The sequence below is a fragment of the Oncorhynchus mykiss genome, chromosome 19 (assembly GCF_057628025.1).
Source record: "Oncorhynchus mykiss isolate SJ-2025 chromosome 19, ASM5762802v1, whole genome shotgun sequence".
NCBI classification, from domain to species: Eukaryota; Metazoa; Chordata; class Actinopteri; order Salmoniformes; family Salmonidae; genus Oncorhynchus; species Oncorhynchus mykiss.
Window position 1 is genome coordinate 30,396,349 of NC_143040.1, and position 18,129 is coordinate 30,414,477.

Genomic DNA, 18,129 nt, shown 5'->3' on the forward strand with positions numbered 1-18,129 from the left:
CCTTCTTGTCTAAGACTATGGTCCTCTCGCTCTTCCTCATCAACAAGAGGCACAGCTTGCTCAGTCCCTACAGCATCTTGCAGAATCGGTTCTGGAAAAACATGTAAAAGCAGAAACAAAAAGACCAGTGGGTTAAACTGAAAAAGTATTATTGTTTCAGTAAATTGGATTAAATTACGATAAAAAGTTACCTTTCACTCTTTGTGCCACCAGCTCCTTGACCAGCACATGGTGCTCCACTCATAGAGAAAAAGCCAAGGCAGCTTCTTTGAGGTAGACTGGATCTGAAAAGGAGCAGTGATTCCATCTTGTGTCCTGGCTATTTTCACATTGATGAAGATTCCAAGAAATGTCTTGTTCTGTTTTGTTTTAAAATGTTTTGTTCTGGAGACTTCTGAGCAGACCACTCAGGAAATTTACTTGAGGCTTCCGCTGCTCCAGGCAGTGATTCAGGGACAGGACAGGGGGAACAACAAAACTGATTGTGACTATCTTCTCCCCCTGTGTCAAATCTGTTGCTTCTCCAAATGGCTTCAGGATGCCCAACTCTTTCAACATATTCCACTCCTGTACTGTGAACAACAACTCCTTGTGCCCAGACTTTTCCAGAATATGACAGAGCTTTAGATGGTCTCATTGGATAACTGCCTTCACTTGTGTTGAGTTCCATCTTTTGTTGACAGCAGCAGGGGTGCCTCAAACACCTCTTTGAATGATGTGCTAGTATGCAGCAGTGAGCTGATTTTTGATAACTTTGAAAGAGTCGTCGTCATCACTTTTGTTTCTTTCAAGCCATCTCCCACCAACAGCTTGAAAGAGTCGTCGTCATCACAATGCAGCACATGCAACAATGTTGATGACAACAATGTTGTTTCCATTAAATATACATCCACAAGCGTTCTATAATTACAATGTTAGTTTTGTGTTTCTTACATCGGCAAACAGCTGGTTTGTATTTTCTTAGCAAGTTAATTAAGCTAAATCGTGTTAGCCACTAATGCTAATCGCTAGTTAGCTGGCTAGCTAATAACTCATCCATGGCATTTTCATTCATCATGTCAAACAACACTGTATTCAAAGTGCCCACTATTATTTATATTCTAACTATAGAGTTATAATAAACATCCTATTTCCATGATTCCAAAAGTTCACCCAAGTGTTTATTTTAATCGCAATTGCAACTTGGTTAAAAATAAGGCCTAGTATTTTTGGCCATATTGTGGCAGTGTAAGTTATCTCAAATGAGTGAAGGAAATGCAGAAATTGATGGAAATGCGGGAAATTATTTTAGTTTGAAGTTGAATTGAACAGTATAAACCAATCCAAATGGAGAAAGACCCATTGAAATAATTTTGAATATATGTGTTGCCACCAAGGGTCATGCACTACTCATAAAGCAAATGTAGAACTTTTAAATCAAAAACATAAAATACGTCAAATAAAAACATAAACATTTGAAAAATACCATATGATATGATATTTTGGCCACATCGCCCAGCCCTAATTCAGACCCTTTACTCAGTACTTTGTTGAAGCACCTTTGGCAGTGATTACAGCCTCGAGTCTTGTTGGATATGACCCTACAAGCTTGGCACACCTGTATTTGGGGAGTTTCTCCCATTCCTCTCAAGCTCTGTCAGGTTGGATGGGGTGCGTCGCTGAACAGCTATTTTCAGGTCTCTCCAGAGGAGTTTGATCGGGGCAACTCAAGGACATTCAGACACTTGTCCCGAAGCCACTCCTGCTTTTTCTTGGCTGTGTGCTTAGGGTTGTCCTGTTGGAAGGTGAAACTTAGCCCCAGTCTGAGGTCCTTTGAAAAACATCCCCACATCATGTTTCTGTCAACACCATGCTTCACAGTAAGGATGGTGCCAGGTTTCCTCTAGATGTGACGCTTGGCATTCAGGCCAAAGAGTTCAATCTTGGTTTCATCAGACCAGAGAATCTAGTTGCCTTTTGGCAAACTCCAAGCGGGCTGTCATGTGCCTTTTACTGAGGAGTCGCTTCCGCCTGGCCACTACCATAAAGGCCTGATTGGTGGAGAGTTGCAGAGATGGTTGTCCCTTCTGGAAGGTTCTCCCATCTCCACAGAGGAACTCTGGAGCTCTGACAGAGCTCCAATCGAGTTCTTGGTCACCACACTGAAAAAGGCCCTTCTCCCCTGATTGCTCAGTTTGGCCGGGGGGCCAGCTCTAGGAAGAGTCTTGGTGGTTCCAAACGCCTTCCATTTAAGAATAATGGAGGACACTGTGTTCTTGGGGACCTTCTGTGCTGCAGCAATGTTTGGGTACCCTTGCCCAGATCTGTGCCTAGGCACAATCCTGTCTCGGGGGCTCTATGGAAAATTCCTTCTACCGCACGGCTTGGTTTTTGCTCTGACATGCATTGTCAACTGTGGTACCTTTATATAGACAGGTGTGTGCCTTTCCAAATCATGTCTAATCAATTGAATTTACCACAGGTAGACTCCAAGAAAGTTGTAGAAACATCAAGGATGGTCAATTGAAATAGGATGCACCTGAGCTCAATTGAGTCTCACAGCAAAGGGTCTGAATACTTGTGTAAATATATATATATATTTTTTAATTTTATACATTTGCAAAAATACAAAAATTAACTGTTTGCTTTGTCATTTGAGGATTTTTATCTATTTTAGAATTAGGCTGTAACGTAACTAAATGTGTAAAAAGTCAAGGGGTCTGAAAACTTTCCAAATGCACAATCATGTAATCTTTTTTGGGGCTTGGGCTTGTTACATGTCATTAATGTAGGGCTTCTAAAATGTATTTTATATATGGCTCAGGTAGCATCAGGTTAGCATTTTCATGTTGATCAAAGCTCTAATCAAATCCAGACTTTTTTTTTGGCTCATCGCTGCATCTCACGCCCCTGACTCGGGAGAGGCAAAGGTCGAGAGCCGTGCGTCCTCCGAAACACAACTCAACCAAGCCCCACAGCCCCATCTTGACACTTAACCCAGGAGCCAGCTACACCAATGTGATGGCGGAAACACCGTACACCTGGCAACCGTGTCAGCGTGCACTGCGCCCGGCCCGCCACAGGAGTCGCTAGTGCGCGGTGCGACAAGGACATCCCCGCCGGCCAAACCCTCCCCTAACCTGGAAGACGCTGGGCCAATTGTGCGCCACCCCATGGGTCTCCCGGTCATGGCCAGCGGCGACAGAGCCTGGATTCGAACCCAGAATCTCTAGTGGCACAGCTAGCACTGCCTTGCGCCACTCGGGAGGCCCTCCAGACATATTTATATGCGTTATAATGCCTTTGAATGACATACCGGGTTACCCAGAAGAAAAGTGATTGATTCTCAGGATGGGACATATGTAAAATACCAGGAAAATATTCAATCCTGGTGTACGCAGCCATCTTGTCTATTTCAAATCTTCTCTTTGATCATGACATGCAGCACTTTGGGGTGGACCCACCCGTCTCAATGAGAGAAGATTTTATATAGACAAGATGGCAGCGTACAATTGTTGGATTACCCATTTTAAATAAACTCAGCATTTTCTAAATTCAAATGCCCCACCTGCAACTGGACACATTTTAGAAGATATGCTTGACCGAATCGAGAACGAAGATAGTATTGCCAAGTTAAGGTTGGTCAAATTCGCTGTCCTATACCAAACAGTAACTAACCTGTAACTCCCAGTTAAATCACATTGATGTAACAATCTGTATCAACTGCAGGCCTGGAGTTCAGCTGAACAGTCACAGCTCTCCGAGTATGCACTCATCATCAGAGGTGTATGAACGACTGATAAGCACTGGATTCGACAGTAGAAAGCATAAACAACTTTTGGGTGTCATGAAAATCAGAGTAGAAAGTTCATAAGTCTTTAGGAATGTAGCGAAGTAAAAGTTGTAAAAAATATAAATAGTAAGGTACAGATACCCCAAACTACTTTAAAGTATTTTTAATTATGTACTTTACACCAGTGGTGCAAATACACTGTCATGCAAAACTGTTTTGCATGATAAGGAGTGGAATGAGGTTATGTCAAAAGGTCTAGCCTGTTAACCAAGCCAGGCAAAATGATCAGTGCAGAAAAATCTGCATACAGGAGCAAAGCTCCACATTAACTGTCACATCCCAGTCTTGACTGATGCTTCAACACCAGTTACGTGTCTGTCCACGAGATTGAGATCAAACGAATGACAGGGCTAATTCCTGAAATTCCAAAACAACCAAGAATTCCTGTTTCTACGGTGAAAAGACTATATGCAGCCATGAGATCCTTCCTACAATACTGTGTACTACTTGACCTTTACCTCATTCAAATTAAATCATACTCTATTGGTATACAACACCAGCATGCAGCCATCAACCTGACACCCACAACATGAATGATCCAGAGTTGCCAACCTGTTCAATTCCTAATTTGACAGAATAAATTCATCCCGTTTCATTGTGGATGCCTCAGGACATCCTCAAATTTTCTACCAGAGCCTCTATGTAGTTTCTCCCTAGTCAGTATATCTGGGTAACTTTGTCTGCATTTACACAGACAGCCCAAGCTCGGATTGGTCAAAATACCAATTGAAAATGATCAGTATTAGACTGCTTGTCCACAAAACATCACCATTTTCAGATCCTCCGGTTCAGCAGACAGTGGAAGCGCAGGACTAATATTGACACACACCAAGGGAACAATTGAATTTAAGAAGAGAATCTGAAATGTAGTTATGTATATGCCAAAGTTCCACGTCAACACACAAACCGATTTTTCAGTCTGGCCCCAGCTTCAAGCACATCAATCACCATGACACTGTCATGCGATCTTTGTTCATTACCACAGCACCCAAAAGATGGCCACAGTTGAATGAGAATCCACTCCAGATCGTAGCAGTGGGTACCTACATTTATTTACGATTGCCCTTTGGTTTGCGGCAGTCATTAAAACCGATACCATCACAAGTCTTGTTCTCTACAGGCCTTTACAGATTAGATTTTAGCGTTAACCAATTATTTAGCAGTTTGAGCCATGGAGCCTCTTAGGGATGTGACTGATCACTAGAAATACAATCAGGATGTGTTTCAGGCATGGACATTCTTTTTGATCTACGAAACACTGAGTAAAGACACCAGAAGCAGAATTTCAGCAAAACATTTTTTAATTCAATTCCACATTTCACTTCTGGCTGGACTCAGATTTGGATGTGGAGGCCCTAAGGGAGGAAAGACGGCGCCTTTTGGCGATTTGTTCCTGGCGCTTCTCCTTAGCCTCCTACAAACAAACGAGATGTGTTAGTCTTCCTACGGACTAAAAGTTATTCAATGGCAATGTTGCTGACTTCATGGGTGATATTATACCTATGGACATTTCAATTGTAATATTTTAACCATTTTATGAATCAACTTGCAACCATATCAACTTGCTTGCAATTGTAGAAATAAAATGAATGGGATTCACAACATTCAGGGCAATTCATTACACATTAGAACAGATAACGACTAATATTACAGCTAAATGCCTTAGCGGTCTCCCTTTCCATACCTTCATCCTCTTGGCCAGCAGCTTGGCGTATTCGGAAGCCTCCTCCTTGTTCTTCTGGGTGCGCTGTTTTTTCAGGGCAATGCGGCGGCGCTTGTGCTGGAGCACACGGGGTGTCACCAGCCTCTGAATCCTGGGAGCCTTGGTCCTGGGTTTCTTACCTTCAAAAGGTGTGGGAGGAGAGGTGTTACCAGTGGAATTTACTACAAAGCATGAACAAGGGAAAAATAGTTATGGGTTTCAATGTTTATGAAATGTCTGTCCAGATTAGCGATTGAGAGTTGTAGCTGTTATTCAGTCTAGCCAGTATTCCCAAATGTTGAATAGTTTGGGAATGTTTGACCATTTTGTGTGTCAACTCATTTGGCCAACCAACGTTCATATATGACAGACAAAACGTCCCATTCATTTCCAATATGTCCCACACAAAATTATAAGTTAACTCAAATCAGATTTTAGACAATACACTTATTGAATAGCGACTTATTGGGAGAGCATTGCAGTTCAACCAGCCATGGTCAGAGGGTAAGGTTGCATCTAGCAAAGCAGCTCTGCAGTTTCTGTGGCACAACACTGTCCCCCCTTAGAGACTACAGACCAGCCAGAAAGGGTCTACTGGTGTGCCAGACAACTTTCGCACAATTTGGCAAGGAGAAATAATAGGAGTTAAAAATAAAAATCACAGTCAAGAGTTTATGAGCACCGATGAGTTGGCCGATCCATTCATTAACAGAACCACTTAGAAGCAGTGGTGGCCTCACCTTCTTTAGTCAGTGGTCTCCTCACAACGTACTGCCTGACATCGTCCTCCTTGGCCAGGTTGAAGAGCTTGCGGATCTTGCTGGCCCTCTTGGGTCCCAAGCGGCGGGGCACGGTGCTGTCGGTCAGGCCGGGGATGTCCTTCTCGCCTGGGAGATGGAGGAAAAAATGTGACGCCACTAGATTCAAAACAGTCTATACAGAGTCACCACCCAAATGGTTAACCACATCCAAGCGCTGGCAGCGGAAGCAGACCAGCACTGATGATGTTCAAGTAAGTTTCAATGGTAAATAGTCATGAAACATGCACATGTCGTTTTTCTTAATATGTTTTGTCTTTTTGTATAAGGTATATTTTATGTGTGATGCAGGACTCATCTGTAAAAAAAAATATGTTTTAATCAATAAAAATACAGGCCCTAGTCTCAGTAGGACTTCCCTGTCAAAATAAAGATTTAATAAAAAATGTAGAACCTTTAAAACAACCAACAGGGAAAGGCTAAACAGGGAAAGGCTTGGGAGAGCATTGCAGTTCAACCAGCCATGGTCAGAGGGTCAGGTTGCATCTGGTAAAGCAGCTCTGCAGTTTCTGTAGCACAACACTGTCCCCCCTTTGAGGCTAGACCAGCCAGAAAGGGTCTACTAAGGTGTGCCAGAGCAAGTGGTTACCATCATTATAACTCCATACCTTTCTTGATGATAACCAAGTTCAGCACACTGAGGTTGGCATCAACGATGCAGCCACGGACAGACTTGCGTTTGCGCTCTCCTGTCCTACGGGGGCGGTAACAGGAATGGCCCTTGGCAAGCAACAAGCGCACACGGCCGTGGGTCAGCACACCCTGCTTCATGGGGAAGCCCTGCTTGTCATTACCTCCGCTGATGCGCACCATGTAGCCCTGGGAGAGATGTGCCAAAATGAAGAAAAACTTGTTCTGTACAAGGATTTGTTTATCGCACAACAGTTAGACATTTGTTTAGTGGAATTTAATAGGCAAAGGCTTGGGAGAGCAATGCAGTTCAACCAGCCATGGTCAGAGGGTAAGGTTGCATCTGGTAAAGCAGCTCTGCAGTTTCTGTGGCACAACACTGTCCCCCCTTTGAGGCTAGACCAGCCAGAAAGGGTCTACTAAGGTGTGCAAGATCATGTTGAACATGGGCAGTATCAACATTCTGTTTCAAGACACTGGGATCCAAGGCATTAAGTTGACTATTCCAAAATTACCCAATGTTAGTCAATGAACTTGACATAAAGTGAAGATCACAATCACGAGCTTGGGACTAATTAATTGAACTATATTTAAATAACAACCAGAAGGATCTGAAAACTGAGTAGCTTTCTTAGGGTCCACAGCTTACCTTCCACTCATCTCCCAGGGGATCAGCAGCCACCTCTGTTGCCATACGCTTCTCATAGAAGGTTCGCAGCTTGCGCTCATCATCAACTTCAATGAGCTTCTGACAGCCAGTGGCAGGAAACGAGATATTCAGCTGAGAGACAGACATAGAGATCAGTGCTTGTAGATTGACCAGATGTAGCAAGCTTTCCTAGTTGAGGACATAGTAATGTACATCAGGCAGATTACCTGCTAGACGATCACCTTGCACCTAAGCTACCCATCCATAACAAATTTAGATGAGTCGAATAATTAACTACTACCTAACCACATGCCTGTATGGCGAGACCTCTGAATTGAGTTCAACATGATGCAGCTGTAAACGGGATGCGGGCAATTGGCAGATACTACTAGCATGTTGGCTAGTTAATGCAATTGGTTTAACTCTTGTTAGCTAGTTTCCTAGAAACAAGAATAGTCATACAGAAATTAACTCTGCAGCTACACTATTTGGAACGATCAAATGACACGCAGTTAAGTGATGTTGGAAGCTAGTTGGCTGGAAGTGGCCTTGAGGGTGACTATGTTGCAACGGATTCGCGAAATATGGACGTGAACAAACCCACATCAAGGATAATATTCGTATCCCCCCACCCAAGAACAGAATATACTTTGTTGCCGTTATATGAATGACGCCCGGCAAACATGCATGCACACGGACATATTTTCAGGTTCATGTACTAACGTTGTCAGCCATAGCTAGCTAGCTAGCAACAAAATCAATATGCATCCTAAAAGACGATGCAATATCTGACTAAACGAGATACGGATTTATAATATTTGAATGGACTACTTCAATTCGGCCTGGACATTAACAGGGAGAGATTTGTTATTTAGTACATGAGTTAACTTCTCTTACCTTCATTTTCTAAAACTGACTCGACGACAGCCTGCCACCGAAAAGAGACCGGATGTTCGCTTCGCAGTCTCACATAGGCAACATAGGCTATCGCGATAACACGTGATGAAGTTACAACGTTGCGTTTTTCTCATGTGAATCATTTTTTATTATTACTTTTATTTCACCTTTATTTAACCAGGTAGGCTAGTTGAGAATAAGTTCTCATTTACAACTGCGACCTGGCCAAGACAAAGCAAAGCAGTGCGACACAAACAACAACACAGAGTTACACATGGAATAAACAAGCCTACAATAATACAAAAATAAACAAATAAAGTCTATATACAGTGTGTGCAAATGGCGTGCGGAGGTAAGGCAATAACTAGGCCTTAGTAGCGAAGTAATTACAATTGAGCAAATTAACACTGGAGTGGTAGATGTGCAGATGATGATGTGCAAGTAGAAATACTGGTGTGCAAAAGAGCAGAAAAGTAAATAAAAACAATATGGGGATGAGGTAGGTTGATTGGATGGGCTATTTACAGATGGGCTATGTACAGCAGCAGCGATCGGTTAGCTGCTCAGATAGATGATGTTTAAAGTTAGTGAGGGAAATATAAGTCTCCAGCTTCAGTGATTTTTGCAATTCGTTCCAGTCATTGGCAGCAGAGAACTGGAAGGAAAGGCGTCCAAAGAAGTGTTGGTTTTGGGGATAACCAGTGAGATATACCTGCTAGAGCGCGTGCTTCGTGTGGGTGTTGTTATCGAGACCAGTGAGCTGAGATAAGACGGAGCTTTACCTAGCAAAGACTAAAAGATGATTCATCAGTATTTTAAACTGCATGCATAAATGTAATGGAAACATTCAGTTTAATACTCCTAAATGAAACATGTAAATATAAAACTAAATCCTCCATGAACCTGGTCTCTAATAATAACATTTTTTAACCAGGCAAGTCAGTTAAGAACAAATTCTTATTTACAATGACAGCCTTCCCCAGCCTTCTTTATTGTCAACTATAGGCTTTTCAATATACTGAAATTCACTTTTTTTGTCTGTCTGGAAAAGTATACTTCTGCATCATCATGCATGTGTTACAATTTGTTGCTGTATTCAAGAGTAGGCCTACCAGAGATTACACCACACTTCAGTGCCAGAAACATGGAGGGAAAGGTAGATTTATGGAGTAATGGGGTGGAAGAGCCAAGATTAAGTGAAATGCTAAGGAAATCTTCAAGGGATTAAATATTTAATTATGTATTCCATTTCCTTCAGGAGACGAGAATAATGGGTAGAATTTAGACATTCCCTGTCTCTGGTCAACACTCCAGTCCAGTTGGTGGCGGTAATGCACCTCGAAGTTGATTGCCAACTGCCATATAAAATCCACAGAGAAGAAGAAGAATTACAGCAAATTCCATTGTAGACCAGTTAGCAAAAAGAGCTTTGAAACAAGATATAATTTATATTAATGTTCCACTGGGTAGAGGTGAGGCCAAATGTTAGATCAGAGCCATTTGGATAGATGTGTGGCAGAAAAGATGGGACTCGGAGCCCAAGCGCCAGCATTTATATGCCCTCCAAAGAAAGGTTGTGGACCAAGATTCAAAGGTCAGATTAGGAAGGAAGAGGTGGTGTTTGCTCAATTGTGCAATTGACATTGCACATTGAACTCGTCATTACATCTGGTTAGCAAGCATGTGAATGGTTTGTGTCTGGACTGTATGGTCCATGAAACGGTGGAGCATGTTGTTATTAGTTGTTATATTGTTGTAAGTATGTTGAAGAGAGAGAAAGATCGAAGTGTAGTGTCATTGAGGTTGGACTGGGGTGGGGGGGATTTTAATGTGATTTGGGGATTGGGGAGGGTCTAGTTAGTTCTTTAAGGAGCAGATCTCTCTCTGTGGGTCTAACCCCAAGAAGTTCTGGAAAACAGTTAAAGACCTGGAGAATAAACCCTTCTCACAGCTGCCCATGTCACTTAATGTTGACGATGTGGTTGGTACTGACAAGAAGCACATGGCTGAGCTCTTTAATCACCACTTCATCAAGTCAGGATTCCTATTTGACTCAGCCATGCCTCCTTGCCCGTCCAACATTTCCTCATCTCCCAACCCTTCTCCCTCTTTTTCCCTTGCCCGCTACAAAGGCAGTCACTGAGTCTGTGCTAAAGGAGCTCCTGAAACTTGACCCCAAAAAACCATCTAGGTCAGATGTTTTAGACCCTTTCTTCTTTAAGGTTGCTGCCCCTATCATCTCCACACCTATCTCCAACCTTTTTAATCTGTTTCTCCTTTCTGGGGAGGTTCCCATTGCTTGGAAGGCAGCCACGGTTCGTCCTTTATTTAAAGGGGAAGATCAAGCTGATCCTAACTGTTATAGGCCTATTTCTATTTTACCCTGTTTATCAAAAGTGTTGGAAAAACTTGTCAATAATCAACTGACTGGCTTTCTTGATGTCTATAGTATTCTCTCTGGTATGCAATCTGGTTTCCGCTCAGGTTATGGATGTGTCACTGCAACCTTAAAGGTCCTCAATGATGTCACCATTGCCCTTGATTCTAAGCAATGTTGTGCTGCTATTTCTATTGACTTGGCCAAAGCTTTTGATATGGTAGACCATTCTATTCTTGTGGGCCGGCTAAGGAGTATTGGTGTCTTTGAGGGGTCTTTGGCCTGGTTTGCTAACTACCTTTGCAGTGTATAAAGTCAGAAAATATGCTGTCTCAGCCATTGCCTGTCACCAAGGGAGTACCCCAAGGCTCAATCCTAGACCCACGCTCTTCTCAATTTACATCAATAACATAGCTCATCCATTTATATGCAGATGATATAGTCTTATACTCAGCTGGCCCCTAGCCAGATTGTGTGTTGAATGCTCCACAACAAAGCTTTCTTAGTGTCCTACAAGCTTTCTCTACCCTTAACCTTGTTCTGAACACCTCCAAAACAAAGGCCATGTGGTTTGGTAAGAAGAATGTCCCTCTCCCCACAGGTGTGATTACTACCTCTGAGGGTTTAGAGCTTGAGGTAGTCACCTCATACAAGTACTTGGGAGTATGGCTAGGTGGTATACTGTCCTTCTCTCAGTACATATAAAGAACATCTAGCTGCTCGAGAGCACACTTACCTGCCGATCTATAAATTATGTCTCCGTAATCTAGCATGGGTAGGATGGGTTAGTTTGGCAGCTGGGGTGAAAGAGGAGCGATTAATGGGTAGGATGGCCATCTGAATCAAGATTAGTTTGGCAGCTGGGGTGAAAGAGGAGCGATTACGATAAAGGAAACCAAGTCTAGATTTAACTTTAATCTGCAGCTTTGATATGTGCTGAAAGAAGGACAGTGTACTATCTAGCCATACTCTCAAATACTTGTATGAGGTGACTACCTCAAGCTCTAAAACCTCAGAGGTAGTAATCAGAGGGCATTCTTCTTACCAAACCACATTGGAGGTGTTCAGAACAAGGTTAAGGGCAGAGAAAGCTTGTAGGACACTAAGAAAGCTTTGTTGTATAGTGTTTAACACAAAATCTGGGGATAAAATCCGAGCATAAATTTACAATTCCCCCCATTCACACGCACACACACACATGTCCCCAAACAACAATTTGACAATTGTCCAGATTACATAGTTTCTAAACAATTAAACTAATTTAGTCCAGGAAAAAGGGGAAAAAAAGAAGCGTTGATTAGAAGGAGTGCTAGGGCGAATCTAGTTTTGCATACGCGCACTTCACAGAGTAGGCGTTCTCTTACGTAAATATGCAAATACTGCTAGAACGCGCCAATAGGATCTCGCTAGATGGTGCTTGGCTCTGCCCCCCTCCTAATTGTTCTGCCAACTATGACTAATTTGTTCCCACTGGAAACGACAGGCTGTGATCTATCTTGGGTTAGTTATAAACATATTTGGTATAGATCTATTGCCTTGTTCAAAATAACTGGGAACTCGGGAAAATACGAGGTAAAATCATGACCTCAGTGAATTTCAGGTCGGAAAGTCGGAACTCGAGAAAAAGGAATTCAGAGTTGGATGACCGTTCAAATCGATTTTCCCAGTGTTTATGAACGCACTGAAGTCGGCAGTTGTAGATTTCCGAGTTCCCGGTTGTTTTGAACGTAGCATATATATATATATATATATATATAACTCTCGTTGGTCGGCGGACACGTCTATCAAATAACAGCCATGTCTAGATCATGGACTAGACTCGAATGACGAAAGGTTTTAATTTGGTCCGGTTTATATACTGTATGGTGGAAAAATATATTTAGGATACGACCTTCTGTATTTGTTTTGAAGCAGATAGTTTGTGACCCTACGCATGTCAAAGAGGAAGCAATATGTTGAACAATTGTCAGAGCATTTCTACTGGTTGAACCGTTAACTGTGGGTTTTACGAAAGGATCTGTCGAAAGCAAACCAGATTGGATATGATTTAACCCTATTCTGGTGGGCGACATTTGTAAATACGAGCCAAATGATGTCCGGAAAGCATTTCAAGGCTCATGAAGTCAGTTGCTGTATCAAATATTTCATATTTGGATTCAATATAATATTTTGGGTAAGTAAGTGTGCTAAATCACGTTTTCAGTGTCTATAATGGCTTTGTAGACTAGCCTACATCATATTGAAATGCTTTTTAACCTTGGCCTGCGTTTCATATATGGGGGCAAATGGGCAAGGAATTTGTGTCATGAATGTTTTTTATGTCTTACATCAAGGGATGCAATAAATAAGATAATTGAACGAATTGAAATCTGAATGCAGTGCACATTAGGTTATTGGTCGACCGTTATTAACGTTGAATAGGGGCTTTATCAGGAGACTAACGTACGGGACTCCAATAATAGCCGAATCGATGGTAGGTGCAGCAATGTTGAACTGAAATAGTATAATTATGGTTTATTTTGATAAACGCGGGGTCCGGACCTATACAGACAGCTTTCCCCCTGCTGCTTGTTGTCATTATAAGTATCCATATGTGATTACGTCATACTGATATTTGTTTGGTCATTAAATCTGTAGGTCCTACTGCTCATGGCATTCCTTAAATTAAATGCAAGCTAAAGCAGTTTACATCATATAACAATGAATTAGGGTTGCCAACTGTCTCGTATTAGCCAGGATGTCGTTTATACTGGGCGAAATTGGTTTGTCCTATATTCATCCAATCACAGTATAGCGTAAACGCGGCAATTCCTGCAAAGTAATGTCTGTTGTTGTTCGGTCGGTGTGGCATATCAAGGAAATATGGATAAACCTGCAAAAAATAAAAGCTGTAGCTACAGCTACTGCAGCTACAACAAACAATGGGAAGCAAAAAAGAGGTGGGTTTAGCCCGCGTTATTCCGTCTTGTATTCTCAATTGGCCATGGAGGGGAGAATGACCTAACTCAGCATGCAGCCACAGAAATGCACAAGAAGGCCACGCTAGCTAAAGGTGCTAGCAATATCGGTGCTAGCAATATGAGTATGAAGCTGCTGAGATTTATCTGTGCTTTCTCCACAACGTGGGGTGTGTTTTTGACCAACTCATAAAAAACCTGGAGGAATCAACGCTCTGCATCAGATGTTTACGAGGAAGTCTAAAAGTTCAAAATGAAGATGCTTCAGCGGAAACAGGACAGTTTTGTTTTTTTGGATCACAGACCAAGCAGCTGATGGACAAACAACTGTCAGCACAAAGTTCCAAGCAGCAACGGGAAGTTCTATGACACTGTCATTACATACATTGACAAGTGGTTTGATTTCTCACCAGAACATGTAATGGTGAAACTGAAACCAATCGTCCTCTATGAGGAGCTCTCCTTCACTGACCTGGAGCAGGTGGTGGTTGCCCTCAAAATGACAGAGACAGTCAGTATGGACCAACTCTGAAGAGTTTTGTGCTAGCTGGGAGGAAATACAGAAAGCCAGACAGGATACCAGAACATCCACCAGTGAGAAGTGGGTGGCAGTTTTCCAAAACCTAGGGAAAGGCAACTTGATCAACATGTTCAGGATTGTCTCAGTGTGCCAGGCTCAAATGCCTTTGTAGAGAGGATTTTTTTCTCTGATGACCATTAAATGGTCAGACTCAAGAAACAGGTGAGAGGCTCTTTGACAGAGCTGATCAAAAATGAACTTCAAATATCTGTGAACTGTGACTTGTCATGTAATGACTTCTCTCTGGCTATGCAAAGGGACAAAGGACTGCTTGAATCAGTCAAGAGCAGCAACAAATATCCATAGAAAAAGTAGACTTGGTGAGTGACACATGCCCTTTCTTCCTGTTTTGCATTTGAATTGTTAAAAGAAAATAGCTGTAAAGGTCCAAATTGTGATTTCTTTGATCATTTATTTTGAGGTTTATTCACATAAGTTTACATAATGATACAGTTTTAGTAAAGCTAAAGTAAATGGAATATAAAAATGCTTTGCCTTTCCAATTGAATAAGAATATGATATACACTGTATATTCATTCACACAACACCATACCCACACCGCCGTGGCACTGTGCACTGGCACGCCACATTTTGTCCCTTATTTGGTAGTGAGAAAGTTGGGCACGCCATCACCAACACTGGACAATTGAGGAGTGGGAAAAACATTGCATGGTCCTATGAGTCGTGGTTTCTGTTGCGTCATGCTGATGGCAGAGTCAGGATTTGGTGTAAGTAACATAATTCCATGGACCCATCCTGCCTGGTATCAACGGCACAGGCTGTGGAGGATGAATACGTTAGTAGTTGGACACTCTGAAGAACTTACTGTCACAGAGATAAAGATATTATTGGTGGTGGTGTACCGCTGTCCAATCTGCAGCAACTGCATGATGCCATCGTGTCAGCACGGACCAACATCTCTGTGGAATGTTTCCGACTTGTAGAATCCATGCCCAGAAGAATTCTGGCTGATCTGGAGGCAACGGGGGTCCAACCCAGTACTAGATGGGTGTACCTAATAAACTGGCAGGTCGGCTACAGCGCAACGTTTTTAACGTACATGTTTGCAACATGCAAAATTTCAAATGTAATGTTAACATGTAATTACTCAAGTTGTAGCCTAAGTAGTCTACTGTCACAATACTCTATCATATTCATATTTTTCTCTACAGTAATTTCATTGTGCCTGCCTACCATGGCGGCAGGTTGCCTAGATGGACCAGTAACTGGAATATTGCTGGTTCAAGCAAAAAAGTGGCAACTGAACTGGAAGTTGTAGTATCTGGGATCTACATCTGTTTATATTAGTTACTGTGCTGTTACTAAGCAGTAATGCATTACGTCAGTGTTACGTTACTACACCTAATAGGAAATGCACATGCGCACTGGGGTGCCGCGAACTGTAGAGCACGAGGGGTTTTGACTAAACGAAAACTAACTGTACTCCCCTCCCGTCTCCTGCCTGGTCATTTCTCCACAACACAAATATTACAGTGGCAACGAGGTGATTAAACTACATAAACGGACATTGTTTGAAGGGAAGAATGTTGCGTGAGTAATGAAACTCAAAATAATTATGTAATTCGTCAGTTATTTTTAATTTTTTTTCGCCAGTAGAGAAGTATAAGCACTGCTAGCACTGCTAGTACAGTATTCAGGAGCTGCCAAGTAGCAAGACTATTGGAGTCCAGAATAGCGACACTGCCCTCTGGTGGTTAAATAAAAAAACGGTCTCATTGAACCCATTGAAATTAGGCGATCTCAGTGGAGAAATATTGGCAAGAAGAAAAAGGAAGAAGGAACGTAACACGGTGTGTACATTATTACAAATGAGTGCAGTGAATTAAGTAATTGCAGAAACTTCTGAAGTGAAGAATTAGATGAAAATTCAGAAAATTAAGGAATATAAGGAAACTGAGCAATTAACTGTGAAAATGGTAATCATTGGTTGAGTACCAGAGTTTGATGCTACAAAAGAGGATTTTGATTCCTATTTGGAGCGTTTTGAGCGTTGGCTGGCTGCAAATGAAATCAAAGATGAAAAGAAAGCAGACGTATTTCTCAGTGTTTTGGGTCCAACTGACTATGGATTGCTGAAAGGTCTCGTTGAACCAATGAAAGCAGTGGAGTTGAACTATGCAGAACTGACTGAAACTCTTTCAAGGTATTTCAAGCATAAGCCAATTCTCATTGCAGAACATTTCAGATTTTACCAACGTCACCAGAGTCAAGGGGAAACCGTGGCTGACTACATCCTTGCTTTGTAAAGGCTGGCAAGTACATGTGAGTTTGCACGATTTCTTGATGATGCTCTCCGAGACAAGTTTGTATGTGGTCTCACAGGTGAAGCATATCACAGAAGGCTCCTGTCAGAGAAGGACCTGACCTTTAAGAAAGCCTGTGATATAGCACTTGGACTCGAGCTTGCCCACAGGGATACTATTGAGCTATCGGGACATGCAGAACGTCAGAAAGGTGTTCACAAGGTCAGTGATGCACGTGGTGGAAAAAGCTCACAAAAGTCACACTTTTTTCAGTCCCGTCCTCAAGGTTACACAAGAACAAAGCAGCCCACATCTCAAAGGTCTAAGCCAATTTGCTACAGATGTGGGGGAGATAATCATCAGCACAGTGAATGTCGATTCCAAAATGAAAAGTGCCACAATTGTGGAAAGGTTGGACATTTACAGAGAGTGTGTAAGGCCTCAAAACGCACAGCAAGAGCGCACAAAGTGTCAGACGCAGCACAAGACGAGGAAGGTACAACTGAAACAGTAGTGGAACTGTTCACAGTGTACACAGCTCAACAACTAAAAGATGGAATCTATCTCAATATGGAGTTAGCGGGAAAACAGGTTAAAATGCAGCTGGACACCGGAGCGTCTGTATCTCTGGTTCCAGAGAGACTCTACAAAGAAAAACTGAAAGAGTGCCCTCTACAGCCCGCGTCCATCTGCCTTTCTTCATACACTGGTGACACTATTCCTGTGTTAGGGCAGATCCAGGTACCAGTCAGGTATGAGGGGAAGGAGTGGACGCTACCGCTTGTCATTGTTAAAGGAGAAAAATCAGCCTTGCTAGGCAGAAACTGGCTACAAAAGATCAAGTTGAACTGGGGAGAAATCTTCAGTCTGAGAAATGACAAACCAGTGAGTCAGGCTACACTCACTAACATGCTGGAGAAGCACAAAGAACTTTTCAAAGATGGCTACGGTGAAATACAAGACTTCACAGCAAAAGTCAGAGTGCAAGAAGGAACCAAGCCTACCTTTCACAAACCACGTCCAGTTCCCTATGCTCTTAAGGAAGCAGTAGAGAAGGAACTGGACCGCCTACAGAAGAATAACATAATCACGAAAGTAGCGAGGAGCGACTGGGCCGCTCCGATTGTTGTAGTCCCAAAGAAAGACAAGACCGTCAGAATGTGCGGTGACTACAAGGTCACAGTAAATCGCTGCATACTACCAGAGGAATATCCACTACCAAACGCTGAAGATCTGTTTGCCACTCTAGCTGGTGGGAAGGTTTTCAGTAAGCTGGACCTGGCATTCGCTTATCAGCAACTGAATCTGGATCCGGAGTCAGAACAGTATCTGACCATCAATACACACAAGGGGCTATTCAGATTCAATCGCTTGGCCTATGGAATCTCGACAGCTCCAGCGATATTCCAACACACAATGGATC

General features: G+C 42.4%; 2 protein-coding genes across 9 annotated transcripts in view; one reads left to right on the forward strand and one right to left on the reverse strand.

The window, feature by feature from the left end:
* Positions 1–5,115: 5,115 nt before the first annotated feature.
* Positions 5,116–8,537, reverse strand: LOC100135859 (S6 ribosomal protein). The gene is given in 6 exon segments (NM_001124244.1): positions 5,116–5,246; positions 5,517–5,674; positions 6,275–6,421; positions 6,961–7,171; positions 7,632–7,763; positions 8,529–8,537. Coding segments are annotated over 6 exon segments (750 nt in total). The 5' UTR covers positions 8,535–8,537; the 3' UTR covers positions 5,116–5,150.
* A 3,913-nt stretch (positions 8,538–12,450) lies between these two features.
* Positions 12,451–18,129, forward strand: part of LOC110497504 (tetraspanin-5) — a 36,338-nt gene continuing 30,659 nt past the window's right edge. For 3 of the 8 annotated variants that reach the window (XR_016488882.1, XM_021573639.3, XM_090210768.1), the window contains exon 1: positions 12,652–13,078. Coding sequence is in view for 4 of the 8 variants with exons in the window: in XM_021573639.3 (XP_021429314.1) it covers positions 12,995–13,078 (84 nt within the window). In the remaining 4 variants the exon portion in view is untranslated. Of the gene's footprint in view, positions 13,079–13,556; positions 14,763–18,129 lie in introns of those variants that run through there. The other 5 variants (XR_016488880.1, XM_090210767.1, XR_016488883.1 and 2 more) reach the window with 3 other exon arrangements.